Source organism: Neoarius graeffei, chromosome 7 (assembly GCF_027579695.1).
Source record: "Neoarius graeffei isolate fNeoGra1 chromosome 7, fNeoGra1.pri, whole genome shotgun sequence".
In the NCBI taxonomy this organism is placed as follows: domain Eukaryota; kingdom Metazoa; phylum Chordata; class Actinopteri; order Siluriformes; family Ariidae; genus Neoarius; species Neoarius graeffei.
In genome coordinates, this window is record NC_083575.1 from 24892966 (window position 1) to 24913778 (window position 20813).

The 20813-nt window shown below is 41.8% G+C and overlaps 1 protein-coding gene across 1 annotated transcript in view; it reads right to left on the reverse strand.

Annotated features, from left to right (window-relative positions):
• Nucleotides 1-20813, reverse strand: part of pcsk2 (proprotein convertase subtilisin/kexin type 2) — a 99259-nt gene that overhangs the window by 41886 nt on the left and 36560 nt on the right. Inside the window, exons 6-8 of the mRNA XM_060924619.1 lie at nt 6880-6956; nt 5369-5457; nt 523-698 (exon numbers count right to left, since the gene is read on the reverse strand). Of these exons, the coding sequence (XP_060780602.1) occupies nt 523-698; nt 5369-5457; nt 6880-6956 (342 nt within the window). The remainder of the gene's footprint in view (nt 1-522; nt 699-5368; nt 5458-6879; nt 6957-20813) is intronic.

The window sequence follows — 20813 nt, forward strand, 5'->3', positions numbered from 1 at the left end:
TGGTGCGGGAAGGACTTGTGACTTGACAAATAATAATTCTCTATAGCATAAGTTCTCAACGGGTTGTGACCTCATGGGGATGGGGTCACAGGAGAATTTTTTCAACCATTAATGCAGTTCTATGAATCTAAATTAGATTTCAGTAATATTTTATATTACTTTAAAATGTAAGATGATTGTTACAAGCATTAACTTTCCTTTGTCCAACATGCTCTCATGTTAACCAAAGTGGCCATGTTAATCAAAGTTCTGCCTGGCACGGTTATAGTTTCCAGCTTGAAACACATTACGAAATACAATATTCATGCTATATGTTCAGTGTATGAACACAATCTACATAACACACAGGTGATATTTCAGTCTGTAGCTTATAGTAGCAGCATACGCACTGGAAAAAAAAATCCATCATTCGAAAACTTCTACAGAGCAAAGACATAAAAATCTTACTGGCTTCACAAACATTATCATATACCGTGACAGTCCACATTTATAACAATAAAACACCATATTTCCCATGAATACCTTGTTGACGCCATCTGCCATGGCCTGAAGGGTTAGCTCACGAGGCCCGTCCACCGTCTTGCCATCATCAGTGGGACCCCAGCTAGCGCTGTAGATGTCAATAACCTGCGGCATGTGGCTGATGGAGGAGGCTTCAATGATGTCCGTCATGAACGGCTGGTCCAACATTCGGATGCCTAAACCGTAGGACAATCCAGGTCATGCTTCTTACCATATCTCCATTTTAATTTGCATATGACAGTCTCTATTCAAATCAGCTTGCTTTTTCTTTATATAACTTAAATCCAGGTTCCAGGTTAAATACATCCATAAATACTGCAGTTTATATCTTTCAGCTGTATCTCAAACTTGATGTTCTGTGGCTCTACTAAAATGGTGTGTCTGAGACAGGGAGCTTTGGGAAATAATAGACAAGTCTATTCCTGTACTGTTCTGGAGGCATATTCTTTAAAGCTGGTCCTTATGAGAATTGATCGAGGGGTTAGTTGAGCGGGACCAGAGAGGCCCATGTGATAATTGCTTTTGCTCCTTACAGAACACTGTTCTGCATGTTCATCTGTCTTTACACCATCTGTACAACCAGCAGGTCGATAACTGGTTTAGTTTTCATTCCTATTCACATTCTTTCCTACAGTTGTGAGCCATTTTCTTTCTGTTCCTTTCGAGTGCATGTTTTTTTTTTTTTATGTGACTCATGTGTATTCTAGTTATTTCACCACAAATCTAACTGCCAACGGCATAACCATGAATAATGGTCATGACCTTTTATAATATCTCGAATATTGTAAGCAATATAGATAATCATTGTGAATAACTGTACTTAAGTGTAGTGCCTGCAGCCACCTGTGAATCCTCATGAGACGACCATTCAGCATGTTATTTTCAAATCTGACTGAACATCAAGATGTGATGATAGAGAAAAATACGTCTTGAAAGAATAAGAAAGAGGCAGCACGGTGGTGTAGTGGTTAGCACTGTCACCTCACAGTAAGAAGGTTCTGGGTCGGAGCCCAGTGGCTGATGGGGGCCTTTCTGTGTGGAGTTTGCATGGTCTCCGTGGGTTTCCTCTGGGTGCTCCGGTTTCTCCCACAATCCAAAGACATGCAGGTTAGGCTATTTGGTGGCTCTAAATTGACCGTGAGTGTGAATGGTTTTTTTTATCTCTATGTGTTAGCCCTGTGATGACCATAGTCAGCTGGGATGGGCTCCAGCTTGCCTGCAATCCTGGACAGGATAAGTGGTTACGGATAATGGATGGAGAATAAGAAAAAATGAAAGAAAGATCAGCACCTTTTGTTCCAGGTCCCAAAATTGTGTTGATTATGAAAAAGGAACTATTATTTCTATTTACAGTGGTGCTTGAAAGTTTGTGAACCCTTTAGAATTTTCCATATTTCTGCATAAATAGGACCTAAAACATCATCAGATTTTCACACAAGTCCTAAAAGTAGATAAAAAGAACCCAGTTAAACAAATGAGGCAAAAATATTATACTTGGTCATTTATTTATTGAGGAAAATGATCCAATATTACATGTGAGTGGCAAAAGTATGTGAACCTTTGCTTTCAGTATCTAGTGTGACCCCCTTGTGCAGCAATAACTGCAACTAAGACATTTCCGGTAACTGTTGATCAGTCCTGCACACCGGCTTGGAGGAATTTTAGCCCATTCCTCCGTACAGAACAGCTTCAACTCTGGGATGTTGGTGGGTTTCCTCACATGAACTGCTCGCTTCAGGTCCTTCCACAACATTTCGATTGGATTAAGGTCAGGACTGTGACTTGGCCATTCCAAAACATTCACTTTATTCTTCTTGAACCATTCTTTGGTAGAATGACTTGTGTGCTTAGGGTCGTTGTCTTGCTGCATGACCCACCTTCTCTTGAGATTCAGTTCATGGACAGATGTCCTGACATTTTCCTTTAGAATTCGCTGGTATAATTCAGAATTCATTGTTCCATCAATGATGGCAAGCCGTCCTGGCCCAGATGCAGTAAAACAGGCCCAAACCATGATACTACCACCACCATGTTTCACAGATGGGATAACGTTCTTATGCTGGAATGCAGTGTTTTCCTTTCTCCAAACATAACACTTCTCATTTAAACCAAAAAGTTCTATTTTGGTCTCATCCGCCCACAAAACATTTTTCCAATAGCCTTCTGGCTTGTTCACGTGATCTTTAGCAAACTGCAGATGAGCAGCAATGTTCTTTTTTGGAGAGCAGTGGCTTTCTCCTTGCAACCTTACCATGCACACCATTGTTGTTCAGTGTTCTCCTGATGGTGGACTCATGAACATTAACATTAGCCAATATGAGAGAGGCCTTCAGTTGCTTAGAAGTTACCCTGGGGTCCTTTGTGACCTCGCCGACTATTACATGCCTTGCTCTTGGAGTGATCTTTGTTGGTCGACCACTCCTGGGGAGGGTAACAATGGTCTTGAATTTCCTCCATTTATACACACTCTGTCTGACTGTGGATTGGTGGAGTCCAAACTCTTCAGAGATGGTTTTGTAACCTTTTCCAGCCTGATGAGCATCACCAACACTTTTTCTGAGGTCCTCAGAAATCTCCTTTGTTCATGCCATGATGCACTTCCACAAACATGTGTTGTGAAGATTAGACTTTGATAGATCCCTGTTCTTTAAATAAAACAGGGTGCCCACTCATACCTGTCATCCCATTGATTGAAAACACCTGACTCGAATTTCACCTTCAAATTAACTGCTAATCCTAGAGGTTCACATATTTTTGCCACTCACAGATATGTAATATTGGATCATTTTCCTCAATAAATAAATGACCAAGTATAATAGTTTTGTTTCATTTGTTTAACTGGGTTCTCTTTATCTACTTTTAGGACTTGTGTGAAAATCAGATGATGTTTCAGGTCATATTTATGCAGAAATATAGAAAATTCTAAAGGGGTCACAAACTTTAAAGCACCACTGTACGGTATGTGCTCCAGATAAAAAAGGTTGGCACAGTGGATGGAAATGTTGCTTTTCACAAGTTAAATTGAGCTCACTGTTTTGCCTACAGAATAGGCTGAATAGGTTCCATGAGTAAAATAAATATTTGGTAGACTCCTCAGATCTGAATTTATTCTGAAAATGCCTATGCTGAATACACACTCACCGGCCACTTTAATAGACCCCTTCGCAGTAAACGTCATTCATACGTAAGAGGAAATTGCGCGCGCAGCCTGGACCCAAAAAAGACTCAGCGACGGTAGAGACGAGAAGAAATATTTGGAAGAAATGCCTAGTTGTTGTGTTGTCGGGTGTCAGAATCGTAGCAGTGATGGGGTTAAAATGTACAGAATTCCAGCAGGATCTCACCCATTCCAAAAAAATCGCCGACGTCTATGGCTACAAGCCATCAAACGTGTAGACTGGGATGAAAGCACTATCAAAAATGCGCGGGTTTGCAGCACCCACTTCATCACAGGTAAGATCAGGCTATTTATTAAATCTTTCTTTTTTATTCTTTCTAGTCTTCGTTTATTGATGTAGCAAAATACTTTGGTAACGTTTGTCTGATTAGCTGGTCATAGTTACACAATGTAATGAATATTGTTAGCATGTTAACTTAGCTTTGCATGCAATTTTGTTTGTAGGAGAGGTCTCGCTTGACTCAAGCAGTCCAGATTTTGTGCCATCATTATTTGTGTATGCCGAAAATCACAATTTTAAAGCAAGGATGGAAAGGTAAAATTGTGTGCCCTCACTCTAAATGCCAACTTACGTTGACTGCTCTAACCTAGCTCCCGCCCCGTTCAGTTTCATTTCTGCTCTCTGCCTCTTGCTTTTTACGCAGCTCTGATTTCTCTTAGCTGCACTCTTTACACTATCATTCCTTTTATGCCATTACCTCCTGCAAATTGCTGTTTAGTGTTGGGATTTGCTGTTGTAGCTAAAGCCACATTGCCATCACATCACTGGCATAATTTGATTAAAACAAAATGAATATGAATGTCCCATTGTTAATCAAGTTGTAGTCTTGCTGTAACCAGAACGTTGATGGCAGGCTACTTTTGTAAATAGTTTTTTTTTTGAGTTTGACATTTTTTGTAAATAGTATGACTGCCTTCAGGTATCAGAGGAAAACTTACTAACATCGTCCGTCCACTCTTTAATTAAATACGGATCCGGTAGGCGATGTCCACTTGTTAGAGTTAACTTATTTATGTAGCATTCTCGATCTTGTAACGACAATTGTTTTGCATAATCTGACAGCTCATAATGCCGGTCTATGGGCAGCGCCATTGTTTCTGAGTCCAGGCTGCGCGCGCATCCTGGCAACGGTTGGTTTGTTTACAAACATGCGAAGGGGTCTATAGGTACTTGTTCTTGATTCTAAGATTCCTGTTCTTGGCTGCAGGAGTGGAACCCAATGTGATCTTCTGCTGTTGCATGCCAAGATCTGGCCATTTTCCTCTGATCTCTGTTACCAACAAGGTGTTTGTTTCCACCCACAGAACTGTCGCTCACTCAAAGTTTTTTGTTTTTTGCACCATTCTGTGTAAACTCTAGAGACTGTTGTGTGTGAAAACCCCAGAAGATCAGCAGTTTCTGAAATACTCAAACCAGTCCATCTGCCCCAAACCAACACCCATGCCACAGTGAAAGTCACACTTTGAGATCACAATTTTTCCCATTGTGATGTTTGAAGTGAACATTAATTGAAGCTCTTGATTTGTATCTACATGATTTTATGCATTGTGCTGCTGACAAGGGATTGGCTGATTAGAGAACTGCGTCAAACAGCAGGTGGATGGGTGTTTCTAATAAAGTGGCCGGAGAGCGTACGTATCAAAATTAACAAATATTATGAGACATACCTGCTACTTTGGAATTGTAGGCCACTCCGACACCACAGATGTTGTTATTAGCCACTGCAGACACCTCTCCAGCACATCTGGTCCCGTGGCTGAACATTTGTATTCAGAAAATATTACAAGTTAGTAGCATATGCGTTGTATATACTGTAGTCATTCAGAATTCATGAACACTATTAGCCAGAAACATTGCTAACACAATATATTGACTTGGTGTGAGAACCAAACCAAAAGAAAAAAGTCCCCAGTGATTTAAAAAAAAAAAAAAGACCTAGTGTGAGGTTTTTTTAAACAGTTGTCTGAACCAAAGAGTTGCTTGCTCTCAGTTCAACTGCATGTCTTTATTGGCGGTTCATTTCTGTTCTATATGCTAAATTTATTCAAGGCAATTCATTTGTCTTTATATGATGATCACTGTCTATTGCTGCACCCGACATATTTCTGCTTACTGCACATTCATACGGCTCACAAATTAATCTTACATAATCCAAAACCAATTGGGAAGCCCTCTGTCGGCTGACATGTTATGCAAATGGAAATCTATTTGTGTCAAGTATGATAGAAAACGTCTTTATGGGCAGCTTCTTCATTCTAAAAATAACCTTAGCCATTATAAGGAAGCTGTGTGCTGTTCTCAAACCAGCACAATGGAGAAACATGAAGCCAAGGAGCACGCAAGAGCACACAAAGAAATACAGGGGTTCTCAGAAATACAGCTTTTTTTTTTGTTCATAAATAACTGTCTAATAAACCGGCAAGTCTGTGACACTAATGATATTACTGCTGCCATCATATGCTTCACACAGAGAGAGAGAGAGAGAGAGAGAGAGAGAGAGAATGACAAGAAGAAGCTATACTTCTGCTCTTCTTTATTAGAAAGGTTGGCCTCAAGCTCTTTTTGGGTGTCACAATGTGCCAGGATTTATTAACATTGAGATTTTGAGTATAGCAGTAATAAAGAGGGAGGCGTGCTAATCTGCACTGCCTCTGACCCCGTTGAACACTTTCTGGGTGCCATCTTCCACTACACACACACACATACACTAAGAAATCACTTTTATTCCATTAACAAATGATCTGCAAACTGCATTACTGCATCTGAGCCGTATAAGGAATACGCATCCTCTCTTTTCAGAAGTACTAAGTATTTTCAAATATTATACGGTGGTATATTTTAATGCTGTTGAATTTTTAATGCTTCTGCGTTCCTTGTTTTCTGTGGTCACACCTCCACAGACCCTGACAAGTGAAACACAGCAATCTCAGTGTGCTGCAAGGCATCAGTGTGGGCCATGTACTCCATATTAATGCAGCCAAGCTGAGAGCCCAGAGAGAAGATGACTTAATAGGGCTATGTGTTAGGAAAATCAATAAGACAAAAGCAAGCAGCCTTTCAGCCAACCACTGCCAGGAAACTCAGTCTTGGGTCACCACACTTATCCTCCTTCCTCCTCCTCCAGCCACCTTTTGTGTCTTGAGTCACAAAGCCCACTGACTGATGGACTGCTGATTACCTGTTAAACCAATCATCTGTGTAGCGAGGGTATGGGTACGGGTCATTGCTGCTGAAGTCGTAGCTGGCCTCTGCATTCTGAAAGAAGGAAACATGGGTTATGGAAATAGAACTGAAAGTACACATCTGTTCTAATATAAACTTCAAGAGGTCAGAAAGAAGAGTTTCATGCTGAGTATGCAGGTTAGAAAGCAGCTGATGTGACACTGAACATGATGTACTGTATATTAGGGGTTTAACGCAATGTAAATATCTACATTTGTATTTGTATCTGTTTCATGCTCCAAATAGCTGTACCTACAACCCCAATTCCAAAAAAGTTGGGACGCTGTGTAAACTGTAAATAAAAACAGAATGCGATAATTTGCAAAATCATGGAAACCCTATATTTCATTGAAAATAGTACAAAGATAATATATCAAATGTTGAACCTGAGAAATTTTATTCATCTCATTATCTCATTATCTCTAGCCGCTTTATCCTGTTCTACAGGGTTGCAGGCAAGCTGGAGCCTATCCCAGCTGACTACGGGCGAAAGGCGGGGTACACCCTGGACAAGTCGCCAGGTCATCACAGGGCTAGAAATTTTATTGTTTTTTGAAAAATATATGCTCATTTTGAATTTGATGTCAGCAACACGTTTCAGAAAAGTTGTGACAGGGGCATGTTTACTGTGTTGCATCACCTTTACTTTTAACAACACTTTGTAAACGTTTGGGAACCGAGGAGACCAATTGCTGTAGTTTTGAAAGAGAAATGTTGTCCCATTCTTGCCTGATATACAATTTCAGTTGCTCAACAGTTCGGGGTCTCCTTTGTCGTATTTTGCGCTTCACAATGCACCAAATGTTTTTAAATAGGAGACAGGTCTGGACTGCAGGCAGGCCAGTTTAGCACCTAGACTCTTTTACTATGGAGCCATGAAGTTTTAATATGTGCAGAAAGTGGTTTGTCATTGTCTTGCTGAAAGAAGGAAGGCCTTCCCTGAAAAAGATTTTGTCTGGATGGCAGCATATTGCTCTGAAACGTGTATATATCATTCAGCATTAATGATGCCTTCCCAGATGTACAAGCTACCCATGTCATGTGCACTAATGCACCCTCATACCATCACAGATGCTGGCTTTTGAACTGTGCACTGATAACAAGCCGGATGGTCCCTCTCCTCTTTCGCCTGGAGGACGTGGTGTTCATGATTTCTAAAAATAATTTCTACTTTTGATTCATTAGACCTCAGGACAGTTTTCCATTTCACCTCAGCAAAAGAGCTCGGGCCCAGAGAAGGTGGCGGTGTTTCTGGATATCATTTATACCTGGTTTTAACTTGCATTTGTGGATGCAGTAATGAAGTGTTTTCACAGACGATGGTTTTCTGAAGTGTTCCTGAGCTCATACAGTGATTTCCACTACAGACACGTGTCTGCTTTTAATGCAGTGTCGCCTGAGGGCCTGAAGATCACAGGCATCCAATGTCAGTTTTCAGCCTTGTCTCTTGCATACAGAGATTTCTCCAGATTCTCTGAATCTTTTAATGATATTATCTATCATAGATGATGTGATCCCTAAATTCTTTGCAATTTTACACCGAGGAACGTTATTCTTAAATTGTTGCACTGTTTGCCCACGCAGTGTTTCACAGAGCGGTGAACCCCTCCCCATCTTTACTTCTGAGAGACTCCACCTCTCTGGGATCATATTTTCATACCCAGTCATGTGACTGACCTGTTGCTAATTAACCTAATTAGGTTTTTTTTTAGCATTACACAACTTTTTCAGTCTTTTGTTGCCCCTGTCCCAACTTTTCTGAAACGTGTTGCTGACTTCATATTCAAAATGAGCATATTTTTTTAAAAATGAAATAAAATTTCTCAGTTTCAACATTTGATATGTTGTCTTTGTACTATTTTCAATTAAATCTACGGTTTCCTTGATTTGCAAATCTTCACATTCTGTTTTCATTCACAGTTTACACAGCATCCCAACTTTTTTAGAATTGGGGTTGTGTATCTTTATTCAGATTTAACCCTGATGTTGCCGTGGCTTAACAGGAATGTTTTTTAAAGAAAAAGAATAGTATGCCTCCTATTTTTATATATATTTGTACCTGTTTAGAACACATCATCTGATAATTCTGAATAACGTATTCACTTCATATTTATATTCAGTTACATCTCTAATATACAGGCTGGCTAATCAAGTACCAGCAAAACAGAAGTTCCACATTTAAAAACTGGAAGGGCACTCGATAGCATGCATAATTCCAACAAGCTACATGCTATCAACATCAAAATCAAAGCACTTGAACCGAGGACAATACTAATACTGTACAACAATTTTTTTTTATCAAAATCTGTTCACTACTTTTTGAGTTATGTTGGGAACAGACAAAAAAAATCCTGGATTTGAATACATATCTGGACCTTGGATCCACATACATATCTGGATTTGCATCAGAATTGAATCCACTGTTCCTTGGCCCATGATCCACCTTTCCTCAAAATTTCATCAAAATTTGTTCACTACTTTTTGAGTTACCTTGGGAACCGACAAACAAACAAACAGAGGAGAAAACATAACCTCCTCCAACAAAGTTGGTGGAGGTAAAAACTATTACAAAATACAACTGATTGTGACTGCATGTTTATTGAACATATGCAAGAGTGATTGTACACAAAATAAAGGGAATTTCATTTAACTGTTAAAAATATAAGTTACTTGAGAAAAAAGTGAATAAAACCCAAGAACTACCCATATTAGTGAAAAATGTATTGTCACATAATTTATCACTATCTCCAGATTTCTTCAGCACATCATCCACACAGTTCATATAGGGATTATTAGACCTTCACAAAATGTTTTCAGATGTTCTGGTTGACCTTAGGCTTAGTTCTGATGCTGTTATCTCATCAGAAAATGCACTGTTTCATTAAAACCCCCCCGAAAAATGTCCTTTTTTCACATAAATACAAGTCTGGTTTGATCTGTAATGCCAGCTCCTGGGGTAGCGAGTGACCTACATATCATGACCAAGGACAGTACATGCCTGGACCAGACCTACTTTCAACAATCTATGGAGCACTTGCATGTGACGTCACAGCCGATCCAGATTGTGACAGACGCCATCTTGTTGGTCAAACGCCATATTCCGCCTTCTACTTCTACTTCTGCTTTTACTTCTACCTTTTCTTCTGGAAAACCCTACTATATACAATTCTACTACAACGGCTGCGGCTACAAGCTCTCCCTACCTGTGCATGTTTTTTATGTTTTTTGTGTGTGTTTTTGCGTGTTGTTCGTCTGTACCGGACTTCAATATCCACTACAACCATATGGACTTACTGGACATTGGTTTCCAGCAGAAAATGACGGTTTGTAGCGATTTCCATCGCATGCACAACATTCCGGACGAGATAGCGAGACCAGCGGGGTCTCCGTGGATTGTTATCGGAAGCAAAGCGAAGGAGGCGGCGCCGGGAGCGGAAGCAAAAGCGAGGCTGCAGAGCCGGCCTGTTGACTAAGCTCAGAAAACAGCCACTCAAATCTCCACTGCCGCCTCTACCTCTCCAACGCCAGATCCATGTAAACAAGACGGACGATTTGGAATTACAGCTGGAATTACCTTATTCTATTCTATAATCGGCTGGTCAGTGCTATACTCAATACTTAAGTGACTTACCCATCCAGTGAGGATTCTTGTTTACAAGATGCCACATCTGAGTCACTGACAAATCCTGAATTTCTGTAAAGATAACTGTGCAAAGATTTATAGGCACGCAGTGCTTCACCACTGAACAGCGAGGGAAAGTTAATGAGGTAATTATACACGTCTGGGTATTCCGCTGGCAGTTCAAAATCCGGTCGTGAAAACTCCGTCCGGAAAGCCATAAGGGTCACTAATCTGTAGATCGTTTATTTTAGACATATATCTAGTTATCTGTTCATTAGAAAAATGAGCCGTGTAGTCCGTCGGTTGAAATTGATCCATTCTGTACACGAGTGCAGCAGTATTCAGCTGTGTTTTTGACCGACAAGATGGCGGTTGTGTACTTTCCGGTCACGTGACTGCAAGATCTCTATAGATTCAAAGCTCTGCCCCTTTCTTAACAGTCCAAGATACCCCCCCTTCCCTTAATTGTCACTGGCTACACTGATACCCTGATTGACTTTAACAGCAATTAAATGTGAAGAAGTTTATGCAAGCCTATTTTGGAAAATCATGTCAATTAATCCTGGGTGGCTTGTGTCCAATCAGAAATGGATACATTACAGGAAAAGACATGCAACTTCCTCTACAAGGTGAATCACTGAGCAGGTTCTCAATAACAAGTAAGAGATATTTTTCTCTGATTAACCCATTTTTAAATTCTCACATAATTTACCCATGGGTACACCGTAAAGAGGTGGCATGGTGGTGTAGTGGTTAGCACTGTTGCCTCACAGCAAAAAGGTTCTGGGTTCAAGCCCAGTGGCTGACGGAGGCCTTTCTGTGTGAAGTTTGCATGTTCTTCCCATGTCTGTGTGGGTTTCCTCCGGGTGCTCCGGTTTCCCCCAAAGACATGCGGTTAGGCTAACTGGCTACTCTAAATTGTCCATTGATCAAGCTTGGTGGGAGATGGGCTCCACCAAGTTTAAAGTGCCCTTGACACACCAATGATGGACTGTTAAAATGTCATCAGTGGTGCCATTGCTGGCTATAGGACGAAGAAGGTAGATGCTGTAAAGCCAAGGTTTTACAATATTTTTTGCCTGTATGCTAAAATCCTATGGTGACATATACAAAACAGGAAAAGACAACAAAGGTAATCTTATCTTGCTGAGCTTCGCACAGAAACAATCCATCTATCCATTATCCGCAACCACTTATCCTGTACAGGGTTGCAGGCAAGCTGGAGCCTATCCCAGCTAACTATGGGCGAGAGGCGGGGTACACCCTGGACAAATCGCCAGATCATTGCAGGGCTGACACATAGACACAGACAACCATTCACACTCACATTCACACCTACGGTCAATTTAGAGCAGCCAGTTAACCTAACCTGCATGTCTTTGGACTGTGGGGGAAACCGGAGCACCCGGAGCAAACCCACACAGACACGGGGAGAAAATGCAAACTCCACACAGAAAGGCCCCCATCGGCCACGGGGCTCGAACCCGGACCTTCTTGCTGTGAGGTGCTACACCACCGTGCCACCCACAGAAACATTCACGAAACGTAAATAGTTAAAAGAGCACAGTGAAGCCACAATAGGAAATAAAAGTCTCAAGTCAAAGTATGAGCAAGTCCGAATGAAGGAGGTGCATGAAGGAGCAAATCTGCAGGATGCTTGGTGTATGTGACGAGAGAGAAAATGCAGGTGATAACAAAACTCATTCATTCATCTCATCTCATTATCTCTAGTCGCTTTATCCTTCTACAGGGTCGCAGGCAAGCTGGAGCCTATCCCAGCTGACTACAGGCGAAAGGCGGGGTACACCCTGGACAAGTCGCCAGGTCATCACAGGGCTGACACATAGACACAAACAACCATTCACACTCACATTCACACCTACGGTCAATTTAGAGTCACCAGTTAACCTAACCTGCATGTCTTTGGACTGTGGGGGAAACCGGAGCACCCGGAGGAAACCCACGCGGACACGGGGAGAACATGCAAACTCCGCACAGAAAGGCCCTCGCCGGCCACGGGGCTCGAACCCGGACCTTCTTGCTGTGAGGCGACAGCGCTAACCACTACACCACCGTGCCGCCCATAACAAAACTCGAATATTAATTTGCTTTCAAAACTGTTGATATATGAAGAAACAATCCTTTTAATCACAATCTCACTAAACATTGGTATGTCTCTGTTATTGCCTTTGTACCCAACTCCCTTGGCTAAAACCAAGTACCTTCAAATATCTAGCAACTGCTATGCTATAAGACAGTACTGGCATTATTCCTATAACCTTGAGGCATTTAGCAAACAGAGACACCTTTGAATGTTGAAGGTGCCAGCTATTACCACTTCTCATGGCAAAACAGAAGGGAAAACAGATGGCTCGAAGTCACTTCACGTTGTACAAAACCAATCACCCTGACTTTCTCAGTAGCTAATGTCAAGGAGAGGACCACTGGTGAGCTAAATGTCCTCCAGGTCTGACTTTCCTTATAAGGATCATAAAACATAGCCAATTTCTGTAACTGGTATTGCAATCCAATCTATATTTTCACTTGTCAGCTTTCCCTTTTTTTGTACTTATGCTCTATCATGCCTACCGAACATTCAATGAATTTGAATCGAAAGGCAAATCCTCTCCGGGATTTGAGGATTCTGTACATCGGAATAATCTCATACACGTTTTACAGGAATACTACGCGGAATAATCCATTCATGGGTCTAATTCTAGTTTTCTCTCCTTAGTCTGAGATGATATGTGGTGAGTGAAAGCAGATATGCGGGCGCATAAATGTAGTGTGGGTTTTATTTAGGGCAATCCATAAATCGTTGTCAGAAATCCTAGCAGGGTTCAGATCACAGGCAGACAAAGGCTACGTTTACATTACGTCGAATCAGCGGATCATCAGATTAACGTTCTTAAAACGATTCGCGTTGACACTAAAACCGTTAGCCGTGCACACAGCAACACCAATACGCGGATACGCTCGGCTCCGCAGGCATCCTGCGCTCCAAATCACTCCGCCCTGAACAGCGAGTGCCCTCTGGAGGGTGCGCACTCCGGCCCTGCGCAGCTCACACAGCGCGCGAGTGAAGTGAACAAGCCACGATTCGGGACTGAGCCGCTGTGTGTGATCCCAGCGCATATCACTTATTACTTGCAAGTGGAAGGATGGCAAGCCTAAAGACAATCATAACTACACAATGGGCAGTATTTGCATCAGTATTTGCAGTATTTTCATACTTTTATACTCTTTAATGAAAGGTGATACAAGGCGGAAGTCTGCGCCGTTTTTCAGCAGTCGTGTCACATGACCAACGCCAGCGAATCAGGAAGGTGGATGTCACAGTGACGTTGTCCAATGAGACGCCAGCTAGAGCTCAGCACAGCGTATTCGCGTATTCTCAATGTTTACACAGCACCGGAGCTGATACGATCTAGATTGAATACGTGGACGCTGGCGGATTCCCGTTTCCCCGCTTTTTCAGGGGGGTTAATGTAAACGGACAGTGCGTCCGCGAAGAAAACGAGACAGATACGGTCTAGTGTAAACGTAGCCAAAAACAGAGTGGTTAGAATCTGTAATTGTATTGCTCAGTTGTATCCCGTCTCAATTGTAGGTCATTTTGGATAAACACATCTTCTCAGATGTTTGTTTAATGGTGTCAGAGCTCTGATATACTGTAATATAGTATATCCTCTGCTCCTTCATGTTTATTTCTTGCAATTAGACTAATTACTCATACTCTAATTAAGGTCAGAGAGAGTAACTGCTTGCTAATTCTGCTATTAGCAAATGGATAGCGAAATTATGGTTACCAAGCCAAGAAGCCTTTATTTGTCACACGTACACTCAAGCACAGACTTAAGCACACAGTGGAATTCCTCCTCTGCATTTAACCCATCTGAAGCAATGAACACACACACATGCACACACAAGTGAGCAATGAGCACACACACATACCAAGAGCAATGGGCAGCTATGCTACAGTGCCCGGGGAGCAGTTGTGGGTTAGGTGCCCTTGCTCAAGGGCACGTCAGCCCAACTTCTGGTCATGGCTGCCTCGTGTTAACCTAACCTGCGTGTCTTTGGACTGTGGGGGAAACCGGAGCACCCGGAGGAAACCTATGCAGACACAGGGAGAACATGCAAACTCCACACAGAAAGGCCCCCATCGGCCACTGGGCTCGAACCCAGAACCTTCTTGCTGTGAGGCAACAGTGCTAACCACTACACCAGTGTTGTAGTCAAGTCACTAAACCTCGAGTCCGAGTCCAGTCTCAAGTCCCCAGTGTTCAAGTCCAAGTCATTAAAAAATTTTTGAGTCCACTATTGATCCGAGTTGAGTCCGAGAACAACACTCCAACCGCACCATTTGACGGTGGCTGTTTCAGCACCATTAACATTAGTTTGTTCCTGAACATGGCGTATGAACAGGTGAATGTGCTTCTCTTTCTCAGGGAGTGTGAAGTATTCTGTCAGAGATGGTTGGGAGATGGATGTAAGTGCAGAAGGTGTGTTTATTAATACAAGTGAAGACGGGTAAACAATCCAGAACGGCAGGCAAAATCGTAAAACGGTGAAACGGGCAATAGGTCCAGCAAGGCACAAACAGGCTATCGTAGACTCGGCAGAATCAAAGTCGAGAAACAGGAAATCAGGGACCAGGAAACCAAACAAGGAAATAAGGCTTGGTAATGTGTCAGCAATGCAGCTCAATACTTCGCAAAATAAGTGTGTTTTCACAGTTTTTATATAGGCGCACTGATTGTGCCTTAATCCTATGCAGGTGCGAGTCATTTACGGCGCGTGTGCAAGAGTCCGCTTGGCGCACGCGCACTGTCTGGAGCGCACCCGAGAGTCTATCTGATGCACGTGTCAAGGCGCGCATGTGTGACACTCTTGCATGAAATTAGTACAAAATTAATGTAGATATAAATATCTTGTGCCAAATTATTATGGCACGTTACAAAAAAATAGAGAAAAAATCAGAGTCCTCATCTCCAATTTACGAGTCCGAATGCAGTTAATGCACGTCAGAGTCTGAGTCATTAATGGTCAAGTCCAAGTCGAGTCACGAGTCCTTAAAATTAGGGCACGAGTTGGACTCGAGTACTACAAGCTTGCACTACACCACCATGCCCCCACCAGAAGCTGTCGTGTTTCTTTGTGAAAATCCTCAGTTGCCATGAGGGTCTTTTTATGGCCTTAGAAATGGCAATGGCAATTCCCTTTATTGCTGTGAGATGGCCAGCTCAACACCCAATTTTAAAAACTATGCAAAATTGGAGCTGAAGGTAAAGATGGTCCTGTCTCTCAGCAGGAAAATAGCCAATCATGGTTGTCAGTGATCTGATGCATGCTGAAGAGCATAGTTAACTCTCTCCTCAATGTCTTTAACTGCCCTAAGCAGCAGTTTGAAAGGATGTGGTGGCTTTTTGTGGCTCCAAATAACCATGTTGTCATGAACTAGGGGGAAACGAGTTATATATAAAATATATGAATATACAAATGTAAGCTTTGTGATTCACTGAGTGAACCTCAGAAACACTCAATGTGTTTGTCTCTTGCTAATGATTTGCTAACAATTTAATTAACAAGTCACTCTTTCCTCAGAGTTAATGATGTTCTGGCACATCTGGAAACCACATGGGCTACTTATACCCAAATTATATGAGGAGTCTTATTCAATTTTTGACGAAAGAAGTCGGGTCAAAACGTCAAGTGGAAAAAACAATCCATTGGAACAGATGTAGCAGAGTAAACATTTCTTGGGCTGCATTTACATCGGGATATTTTTTTGGGGGAAAAAGGCAGACTAGGCTGAAAATAGCACAGAAGAGATCATTTTCATAGCAATTGTTTGAAATATGTTCAGTGGACATCAAAGCATCATGTAAGTTATCACAATGAGGTAGATGAGGAGATCTAAAGACTCCTTACTGCTGCTCAGGCCAGCACCACATTACTTCTGTTGACCTCCATTTAATGAAATATATGACTGAGGCTCAGAAGTCAGGAGTTGTGAAATAGAGTCAACACCTTGGATAATGGAGAACAGATGCAGAATTTTTTTTAATCGTTTTGCAAAGCTATCGCTCTGCGTAAATGCATTTCTTTGTCACATAAATAATAATAATAATAATAATAAGTTCAACTTATATAGCGCCTTTCAAGAAACCCAAGGACGCTTTACAATTATAGACAAAGAAAAAAATAATAACAATAATAAATAAATAAATAAATAAATAAATAAATAATAAAAAATAAAAAGTCCACCAAGTAGGGGTCAGGATGTAATTCCCATGGTGTAGCAGCCACAGTCCCACCAAAAGGCGCATGAAAACGAGTCCCACATCTCCAGCACAGCCGCCGTGACGCCGTCAGCCACATCACTCAAACACCACGCCGTGGATCCACACAGTGAGCAGAGAAGCTCCGCCACGCAGAGTGCTGGTGTGTCCCAAACCGCCTGCACAGCTGCCGCGATGCCACCGAGCAACATCGCTCGGAACATCACGCCAAGCATTAAAGCGCAGAGCGCTGGACAACCACGAATGTTAAATGAGCAGCGAGCTCACTGCAGTCCACAGCTGGGAGCGCAAGCACAGCGAACCAAGGCCTAGAGGGAACCAACGCCCAAAACTGGGTCCAGAGCCACACCACAACTGGCGGACAAAACACTCAAACAAACATCAAACTACACAAACACACAGAAAAAAAAATAAATAAAATGAAAATTGAAAAAGAAAGAAAATTAAAAAAAAAAATAATAATAAAAAGCTCTGGTGAGAAGCGGCAGCCAGAATGCGCACGACGTACTCTCAACCGGAAACGGAAACCAAAAAAAAAAAAACAATGATAATATCTTCAAAATTAACTAAAAAAAAATCAGATATCAGATAACAGATTTAGAACGTCATTTGTCCATCTCGGATGTGAAAAAATATCTGATCCGAGCGTATGGACATATGTAACATTATTATATACACATTCACTGGATATGAGCAATCGTGCACTCTGATTGGTTACTCTACTACTAGGATATCAGCTCATATACTGTGAGTAGAGAAAAACAAAATGGCGGAGCATGTTGCTGAAACAACTGAGGACAAAATAAAAACTCTACTCGAAAACAAAACCCCAAAATATACAAAAAAAAGCAACAAAATATGGAATGAAAGTATTTGATGTAAGAACATATCTTTTTAAAATTATTTTTCACAAATTCCTCCTGTCATTTTGCTGGTTTGTTTACATTCTTCATCTTTAAAGGAGATACGCAGAACCATGGCCTCACTTTTTGTTTATAAATGCCTTGAGACCTCAAGAATGGCAAAGGAATAGCTTTAAGCATTAACAATAAATCTAATATCGTAATTTTTACAATTAAAGTGATTTATATAGGTAGCGGTCTGAGTGAATGACCTTGATGACCGTAACGTTACAGCAGGAAGTCTATCGGTCTCCTCACCATTTCCGCTATACTAAAACACAGAGCTGACTGTAACTCCGATCCTTCATTTTGAGCTAATTTATCGCCATGCCACATAGATGTGTTGCTGGCGGGTGCAGCAACACGACAGAAGGTGGATTTATGTTGCATTCATGGCCCAAGAATGTTCAAACTGCAAAGATTTGGACGCATTTTGCGAGAAATTAATGGATTGGGCCCCTACGAAGTGGTCTCTCCTCTGCTCTGCACATTTTACTGAGGACTTGTACGAAACATTAAAATTTGTTGAAATTTTTTAGACTAGTTCAAAAGCTCAAAGAAGTTTGAAAATTACATCACTGAAATGTCCAAGGAAGAATTAAATAAATGTCTAAAGCTATGCAATTCCTTGCCACAACAGCAAGACGGCACTTTGTACAAAAAAACAACACTAAAGTCAATTTGTGCAGCCATTGATAGGTTTTTAAGAAGTCCGGCCAAGCGGAAATGATTTTGCCGGAAGTTTTATATAAAGTTTTTCTTTATCGAATTTGCAAACAACAAAAATAAAAATGCTCTTTTTCTCAAAATCCAGTGAATGTGGATAGAATAAAACAGTTATTCCACTCAATCTCGTCGTACATGGCTTACAGCCTACTCGGCCCTACGTGCCTCGTCGGCTATCAGCTCATATCCGACTCGATTTCGTGGAATAATTGTTAAATATACCATGTCAGAAGTCAGCTTGAGTATCTTGTACAGCATCATGGCTCTCGGTTTCTGCTCCGACACTGATATACTGAGTGGGTCTGCTCGTGCTATTTCTCACAACATTATTTTCTGTGCTTTGCACATGCACATAATCTAAAGCATCTATTTCCCAGACAACACTGAGAGACTGAAATTCATTAAGCTGTAGTTGAAAATATCATGCATAGAAACCACTGATGGCTCCAAGGATAAGTATTCTGGCTGGCATTTGCCAGGATGAGTCAGTGAGTGACAAAGGGCAGGCTCTCATCTCCGTGCTCTGTGCAGTGTAATGACATGCTTGGAGCAAGTGTCTTGGTGTATATGACTGTTGGCTGAGGGGTACTGAAACTAGCAGACTGCACTGGATCACTGTAGTGTTTTAAGGTGGGCAGAAATTGCTGACATCAATACCATAGCGACAGGCCAAGTAGAATCTTTTCACACAGTTTCAAATGTCACAGATGTACTAGAACACAGAAATCGCCACTAGGTTTGAATTTGTTCCTCAGAACATTTCGACCATGATTCATTTATCTATTCCTCTAGACCTCTAGATTGCAGTAGGTTATTCAATTACATATTTAATGACCTCCTAATTTGTAGCGGCGTAGCTTTCCAGTATGATAAAAAAAAAAGTCAGTTATAATTATACATAGCTCATTAAAAATCTGTACTGATTTTCTGTAGCTGCACCATTACCCCATTCATTACTGAAAAAACAAACAAACAAAACAAAAAACAAATAGTGCTTTCTCTGAACAATTCACAGGCCATCGGCATCTCGCTACCTTTACCTAAAGAGACAGGAAAGCATGCTGAAAAGCAAATACGCAGAGCCATGGCCTCACTTTCATTTATAAATGCCTTGAGACCTCAAGAATGGCACAGGAATAATTTTAAGCATTAACAATAAATCTAATATAGTAATTTTTCGATTCAAGTGATTTATATAGGTAGCGGTCTGAGCGAATGACCTTGATGTCCGTAACGTTACAGCAGGAAGTTTATCGGTCTCATCACCATTTCCGCTATACTAAAACACAGAGCTGACTGCAACTCCGAGCCTCCATTTTGAGCTAATTTATTGCCATGCCACGTAGATGTGTTGCTGGCTGGTGCAGCAACACGACAGAAGGTGGATTTACGTTGCATTCATGGCCCAAGAATGTCAAAAACTGCAAAGATTTGGACGTGTTTTGCAAGAAGTTCACGGGCATTCTGGGCAGCTACGAAGTGGTCTCTCCTCTCCTCTGCACATTTTACTGAAGACTCGTACGAGACCTCTGATCTGTTGAGGAGCGTTGGCTATAAGCCCGTATTGAAAGAGGGTGCAGTACCAACAATTAAAGAAAAAGAAAACTACAAGAAAAGGAAAGTATTTATTTTATTCAAATTTTTTAAAAGGAAAGTGAATTCAATTGCACCAGTTCTCCCGGAGTGAGCCGAGCGTTGTTGCTAAAACCGGGGACGGAACAGGACGGGACATATCGCTCGGGCAGTGACCTCCCCGCAGTTGTTGCTAAAAGCAGTGACATCCTGTTCTCATCTCATCTCATCTCATTATCTCTAGCCGCTTTATCCTTCTACAGGGTCGCAGGCAAGCTGGAGCCTATCCCAGCTGACTATGGGCGAAAGGCGGGGTACACCCTGGACAAGTCGCCAGGTCATCACAGGGCTGACACAGACACAGACAACCATTCACACTCACATTCACACCTACGGTCAATTTAGAGTCACCAGTTAACCTAACCTGCATGTCTTTGGACTGTGGGGGAAACCGGAGCACCCGGAGGAAACCCACGCAGACACGGTGAGAACATGCAAACTCCACACAGAAAGGCCCTCGCCGGCCACGGGGCTCGAACCCGGACCTTCTTGCTGTGAGGCGACAGCGCTAACCACTACACCACCGTGCCGCCCCACATCCTGTTCTGTCCCGGGTTTTAGTAATTGCCTGAGCCCAGTAATAATGGCGGAGTACATAGTTTGAAGAAAAGTGAATGAGTGGAGCAGCCGTCTGATTTCTAAACTGGATATTGCTGCCATCTCACCCTTATGTGGAAGAAGTGAATGAACAGAGAACTGAACA